The sequence below is a fragment of the Narcine bancroftii genome, chromosome 1 (assembly GCF_036971445.1).
Source record: "Narcine bancroftii isolate sNarBan1 chromosome 1, sNarBan1.hap1, whole genome shotgun sequence".
Taxonomy (NCBI): Eukaryota; Metazoa; Chordata; class Chondrichthyes; order Torpediniformes; family Narcinidae; genus Narcine; species Narcine bancroftii.
Genome location: NC_091469.1, coordinates 22,434,630 through 22,442,092, shown reverse-complemented (window position 1 = coordinate 22,442,092; position 7,463 = coordinate 22,434,630). Strand labels below are relative to the sequence as shown.

Below are 7,463 nucleotides of genomic sequence, written 5' to 3'. Positions count from 1 at the left end.
TTTCACATTTTTACTACACTTTGTTCTTATTTTTCTGACATTTCCCCCTCCTCTCTCGCAAATGAATGTCCAGTGTTGGTTTATTGGTTTAGGTCTCTGAAGGACTCTGATGCAATTAGCAGTTATTCAGATCCAAGTCCTGATAGGCCATGAGTTTTGCTTTTCCACATACTGGGCAGGTTTCAGAGTGGGTGAACAGCAGGTTACATCAGGAATAAGGAAGCCCATTTGCTCCCATTTCCATCAGGTAACATGGCTCCACCGAGTTAAATCCAGCAGATTGTTGCCTTTCACATTGAAAGCCCAGAAATCCAATTTAAAAATGAAGGCATTTTACAAGAAACCATTTATTAACTTTCCAAAAAACTGTTAGTTTAGAAACATCTTGCATTTGTAAATAACACCCAAAATGGTATTGCAATGTAGAACAAATCCAAAATTTTAAGATTTTATTTACAAAGCATTTGACTTACATAAAGATCAATGTATAACCTCTCTGTAACAGGCAGCCATTTTACAAACATGACTATCCAAATCACTTCATCTGTTCTTGTTGCTATGGTAATGGTCTTAGCAGGAAACCTAAGAAATCCCAATATCATAAAAGCACTGGACCAAATTCTACCCAGTTTTACTACTCCATGGAATACGGATTAACTGCATTATAAATACATGGAATGTCAAGACAGTGACAACTCCTGGCCCAGTGATATTCAGTGCTGTGACGGTACCTAGCAGTCACCAGTCTGGGGTGGGGCTCGAGGGATGGAAAGGTCATAAAGAGAGGCCAGTAAACCCCATCCAGTACTAAATAGTCTTTCAGGTCACTTCGATTCTTAATCATCATCTTCTTCACCTTCATCATCCGTTTCTCGTTTTCTTTTCTGCCCTTTTGCACTGTCCTCCTCATCTGCAAAATGATAGCAAGTGGTTTTAGCCAATGGGTCATCACTCACTGATCACAACACATGCCCTGAATCACCGTGCTTGTGGTTTTACTCATGTCTCCCTTTTCAAATGTGGCCACGGCTAACGCTTCATTATCACTGATGTGGGGGGGTTAGGTTTCAACTGGATTACCAAGGCAGCACGACTTTCAGAAGGACTTCAGAGTCAAGAAACAAGCAAAACAGTACCAGTGTAGAGAGGCTCAGGGGCAGCAGAGTTTGGCGCAACTGGTAGAGCCGCCATCTTGGACCTGGGTTCAGTCCTGACCTCGAGTGCTGCCTGTATGGAATATGCTCTGTGTACTTTAGTTACCACTTTCAAATGATGTGCAAATTGGGTTGTTAATAGGCTACTATATATAGTATTTGGTTTGTGGGTAAGTGGTAGGATCAGGGGGAAGTTGAAGAGAATGTGGGCAGACCAAAAATTGGGATGAATATAGGATTAGTTTAAATCGGCTGCTGATGGTTAGCCCAGTTTCACTGAACCTAAAGGCCTTTGTGCTCTATCACTCTCTGAATGTCCACTGTGAAGAGATAGGAAATGTAACTGTTCTCTTTAAAGCAGGGAAGGTTAATGGGAGCTTTAAAAATAAGGAAGCAATCAGAGAAAAACAAAAAAAAAATTCCTCTTGACAGGAGGGACAAGATAATTGACAAATGAGTTAAAAACTAATCTCTTGCACAATAAATTGTGAGCCTCAGATTTTTGGATTCAAATGCAGGGATTAGTTATAAAGAACACAAGAATGAAAATTAGAGACTGAAGCAAAAAATAAATCTGCTGGATCGAGCAGCATCAGTGGGAGAAAAATAACGGTCAATATTTCGGGTCAGAACCCTTCATCGAAACTCAATGTTTCAACTCGGAAACCTTCATGAGGGTTCGGATCTAAAACATTGACCATTCTTTTCCTCCCACTAATGCTGCTTAACCTACTGAGTTCCTCCAGAAGAATGAAAATGAGCCCAGAATGGTGTCACATGCACAACATCTGGACACGGGAACCAGATTCATCATTAACTTTCCATGTGGAACTGAGAAATATCTAAAGAGCAAGTGTTTGTACAATTGGAAAAAAAACCTCAGAAGAAGAGCTTTTGCAAAAAGCCAAGCCCAAATAGCTTCCCTTGCACTACATTATGCAAATGGAAAACAAAAATGGTTCATTCATACCTTCATCCTCGTCCTCTTCGTCCTCATCATAGACCTCACCATCCTGCCAATATCCCTCCTGCAAAACACAGAGCAGTATTTCAATTACAAAGTGACTCAGCTGGAGTCAAGGCTGGAGGCCTTGTTAGTCCTGCATTCAAAACCACCAGGTTACTTCTGACTTCTTTGAGCTTTGGACCCCTGTGTCCAATTACCAAGAGCTGGGGAAATTGTCCACTCTGCCTTGAGGCCAGTATCTTCTGTGTAATCAACATCAGAAGAGGATAGACATTATCTGGTCATTGCCATGTTGCTGGAGGGAAGTTCTTGCTGTGCATAAATTAGTTTCCACATAAAAGGTCCTTATTTGACCGGAGTGCATAAGGACATTCTAAGATAGTGTTGGAAAGTGAAGAAATGCAAGCTTCCACACCGCCAAGTACATGCGGGTTGAACCAGCCAATTTAGCGGGTCCATAGCGGGTAATCTGGCGATGTGAAAAGTCCCAACCGGGCAGAGCGAGTAAGAATCAACCGGGCTCTGACTCTTTGTGGGGGCAAGTGTCAGAGTCAGGTTGAATTAACTCGTTAATCACTCTGGCAGTGTGAATGGTCTATTCAACTTACTGGGTACCATTAGTGCCTTCGGGCTTATGTCAGTCTGGCGGTTATATTTCACAGCGCGGCCTGAAATACAACTGCAGTCAGTGGGGCTGTCAGAGTATGGCCAGCCACGCTCTGAAATATAACTGTGTAGTCGGCGGGGCTGTTAGAGCACTGCACATAATACATCACTCATGACATCGCCACTGGAAATCCTTAAAATCCAGGGTTCCCGATGAACCAATGTAAATCATTGTGTTGTGGGAAAGGCTCCCTGGCTGCAGCGTGGCCGATAAGTTTATCCGCTTCGTAGGAGGGTTGGCAGTATGAAAGGGGGTTAAGACCCTGGAAGCAGCAATATCCACCAATTCATTATACAGTACCCAAGCCTGGCATTGCTAAGGAAACTTCTCAAATAAGCAGGGATACTCAGCAACTAAATAAATACTCTCGGCGTTTAAAAAAAAAACCAAAATGCTCACCTATTTTGTCTTGAATAATTTTCAAAAATGACTGATCCAAAAATTATTTAATGGTGGAAGAAACTGATGTGGAGATAGTGTCTGAATGTGTGGGCTTCCCTCTCCACACTGAGCAGCCAAGACTGATCAAAGTGTACTCTGCTCGTGTTCAACTGGACTGGAGAGGGACTCTTAACCTATTGTCCATTGTTGCCATGCAGAAATAGCAGAAACTCCAACTTTGGCCAAAGCCTACATCTACATCCTGATTTACTGTAACATAGAAACATGTTGAAAATTACAAGGTTGAAAGAACCATCACACGGACACTGCTTATTGGCAAGTCACTCTCTATTTCATAACCATATAACCATAAACAGTTTATGGCATGGAAACAGGCCATCTTGGCCCTTCAAGTCCACGCCGGTTCACTCAAACAACTCTGCTAGATTCCCCTGCTTATTCTTCGCTCATAACCCTCCAACCTCCTCTTATCCATGTATATATCCAGCCTCCTCTTAAATGAAAGAATTGACTCTGCCTCAACTATTTTCTCCAGAAGATTATTCCATTCAGCCACCGCTCTCTGAGTGAAGAAGCATCCTCTAATGTTTCTCCTAAAATTTTGCCCCCTTACCCTCAACTTGTGTCCTCTTGTTTCAACCTCCCCTGCTCTCAGGGGGAAGAGTCTTCTTGCATCTAGTCTATCTATTCCCATCATAATTTAAAAACCTCTATCAAATCCCCTCTCAACCATCTGTGTGAAATCCCCAACTATCACAACCCTATTTTTACTCCACATCTCAGCTATTTCCCTGCACATTTGCTCTTCCAGTTCCCTATCCTCTTTTAGCAGCTTATAATATACCCCTATATTTGTAGCCCCACCTTCCTTATTTTTTAGTTCAACCCACAGAGCCTCCCGCGATGAGTTCTCCAGTCTATCTTGCCTCAGCACTGCTGTAATATCTTCCCTGACAAGCAACGCCACACCTCCCCCTCATATCTCGCCAATTCTGTCACGTCTAAAGCAGCGAAATCCCGGAATATTTAACTGCCAGTCACAACCTTTCTTCAACCATGTCTCACAAATTGCTATCACATCATAACGCCACGTGTCAATCCACACCATTAGTTCATCCACCTTGTTTACCACACTGCTTGCATTGAAATAAATGCACCTCAGATATCTTCCACATTTAACTTTCTGCCTCTCACCCTCTCTACAATTGTTACTATGGCCACTATTTATTACCTGCTGCTGTTCCATCTCCAGCTTGTGTGAAAAAGCCTTTTTTCTTTGCCTAAAGACTCTGTTCTTGTTATTTCTCCCCCCCCCCCCCTCCCGACATAAACCCTTGTCTCCAACCTTACTAGTTTAAAGCCCTAGCAAATGGCTTGCCAGGAGACTGGTACCTCTGGGATTTAGATGTAACCCATCCTTACAGTATAGGTCCCATCTCCCCCAGAAACGGTCCCAGTGGTCCAAGAACTTAAAACCCTGTCTTTTACTCCACCCCTTCAGCCACACACTCAATCTCCACCTGACTCTATTTTTGCCCTCACTATCATGTTGCACAGGAAGTAATCCAAAGATTACACCCTTAGTGGTCCTTCTTCTGAGCTCCCTGCCTAACTCCTTATATTCATTTTGCAGGACCACTTCTTCCTTCCTACCAATGTCATTGGTACCAACATGAACCACGACCTCAGGATCTTTCCCTTCCCCCTTTACGATGTTCTGGACTCGTGTGGCTATATCCCGGACCCTGGCACCAGGGAAGCAAACCACCATCCAGTTTTCTTTATCTCGTCCACAAAAACCTCTGTCCGTCAGCCTCACCATCGAGTCCCCTATAACTATCGCCCTATTCTTCCTATTACGTCCTTTCTGGGCTACAGAGGCTGACCTTACACCTCTGCCTACCTTAGCCTGACTATCCCCTTCCTCAGTACTCAAGGAAGAGTATCTATTTCTGAGGATTTCAGGCTCAGATGCTCTCTCTGGAGCCTGACCTTTCTCTTTCTTCCTCCTAACAGTAACCCACTGCTCCTCCTCCCGTGGGCCAGGTGTGATCACCTGACTACAACTCATATCTATGACAGCCTCGCTCTCCCTGACCAAAGCGAGGTCATTGAGCTGCAGCTCAAGGTCCCTGACTTGGTCCCGACAAATTTCCTTCAACTCATTTTTGAAACTCAATTTGTCCCCGATGCCCTTTCAGGCCAAGCAATCCAGAATAGAACCAGCAGCTGCAAAATGGATCCTCCAAATACCTCTTGTTCTCTTGATAGGACACACCTCTCCTCCTCCCACTATGGAGGCAGGTGGTTGCTCCAAGTGGGGGGGGGGGGGGGGGAGAAGAGGGGGGGGTGTGTCACCACCTCACCCTTCCATGATTGCAGGCACACACAGGTCTTTCTCCCATTATTGTGGGAGTTGGGGGCAGATTCTGCCCCATCTCTCCCCACCATTGAGGTGTTTGCAACATCATTATTTTGATGTACAGGGACTTCAAGGGTGATCAGTAAGAGGCAGTAAAGTGGTGTTGCATCCAGTAACATTCAACAGCAGAGCAAGCTGAAAAATTCAAGCTTCTTTTTATTGTCATGTAATATAACAGAAAATATAATATTACACGGAACTGCCTTTACTCTGCTCTAAGTCAGATGAAGAGTCACAATCAGTATTGCCCAGTGTCACTTACAGTAAGAGGAAGAGAACCAAAAGAGAGAGTTCCTTCAGAGTCACTGAGTATCCGTGGATTTGCCTCCAGTACTTCCACAGCCAATGTAGTCACACAGATTGTTTTATCTACTGGCAACCCAAGCTCCAGATCCAAACCTCCGATATGATCAAGCAGCCTTTAGTGCCTGAGGCCTTTCAGGAGCCCTTCTTGCCCTCAGCACACTCTGGAATCCCAGTTCCAGTATCTGGATCCCATGACCCAGTCTCCAGCAGTGCACAGCCTGCTTGAGTCCTTTTTTTTTTTTTAAATTTTTTATTTTTCACACCATAAACCACATTAACCATCATACACATTTTTTCCTTTTCAAACATATACAGTGCCATTTTCTCCCCCCCTCCCTCCTCCCATCCCACCCACCCTACCTCCCCCCTCCCGTCCATTAAAGTACAAAATCTAGGATACATTAAACCAGTCAAATAATGTTGTCATTCAATAAAAATAAACAAGAAATTCCACTGAGTCAATTCTTTTCATTTCCTTCTCCTTCTGTTAATTTAGGTAGTGAATGTCCCCGGTAGGTTTTCGCTATTGTGTTTCATGTAAGGCTCCCATATTTGTTCAAATATTTCAATATTATTTCTTAAACTATATGTTATTTTTTTCTAATGGAATACATTTATTCATTTCTATATACCATTGTTGTATTTTCAAATTATCTTCCAATTTCCAGGTTGACATAATACATTTTTTTGCTACGGCTAGAGCTATCTTAACAAATCTTTTTTGTGCATCCTCCAAATCAATTCCAAATTCTTTGTTTTTTTATGTTACTTAGGAGGAAGATCTCTGGATTCTTTGGTATATTGTTTTCTGTAATTTTATTTAATATCTGATTTAGATCTTCCCAAAATTTTTCTACTTTCTTACATGTCCAGATTGCATGAATTGTTGTTCCCATTTCTTTTTTGCATCGAAAACATCTATCAGATACTGTTGGGTTCCATTTATTTAACTTTTGAGGTGTAATGTATAGCCTGTGTATCCAGTTATATTGTATCATACGTAACCTCGTATTTATTGTATTTCTCATCGTTCCAGAACATAACTTCTCCCATGTTTCCTTTTTTATCTTTATATTTAAATCTTGTTCCCATTTTTGTTTAGTTTTACCATTTGTTTCCTCATTCTCCTTTTCTTGCAGTTTAATATACATATTTGTTATAAATCTTTTGATTATCATTGTATCTGTAATCACATATTCAAAGTTACTTCCCTCTGGTAACCTCAGACTGCTATCTAATTTGTCCTTCAAGTAGGATCTCAATTGGTAATATGCCAGCGCTGTATCTTGAGTTATATTGTATTTATCTTTCATTTGTTCAAAGGATAATAATCTATTTCCTGAAAAACAATTTTCTATTCTTTTAATCCCTTTTTTCTCCCATTCTCTAAAGGAAAGGTTATCTACTGTAAAAGGGAGTAACTTGTTTTGCATCAGTATTAGTTTTGGTAATTGATAATTTGTTTTATTTCTTTCTACATGAATCTTCTTCCAAATATTGAGTAGATGATGTAATACTGGAGAACTTATATGTTGTACCAATTTT

The 7,463-nt window shown here is 41.8% G+C and overlaps 1 protein-coding gene across 3 annotated transcripts in view; it reads right to left on the bottom strand.

Moving 5' to 3' along the window:
* Positions 1 to 434: 434 nt before the first annotated feature.
* Positions 435 to 7,463, bottom strand: part of anp32b (acidic (leucine-rich) nuclear phosphoprotein 32 family, member B) — a 63,803-nt gene continuing 56,774 nt past the window's right edge. For all 3 annotated transcript variants that reach the window (XM_069921912.1, XM_069921901.1, XM_069921919.1), the window contains exons 6-7: positions 2,125 to 2,182; positions 435 to 910 (exon numbers count right to left, since the gene is read on the bottom strand). In XM_069921912.1, the coding sequence (XP_069778013.1) occupies positions 837 to 910; positions 2,125 to 2,182 (132 nt within the window). In that variant the 3' untranslated portion in view covers positions 435 to 836. The remainder of the gene's footprint in view (positions 911 to 2,124; positions 2,183 to 7,463) is intronic.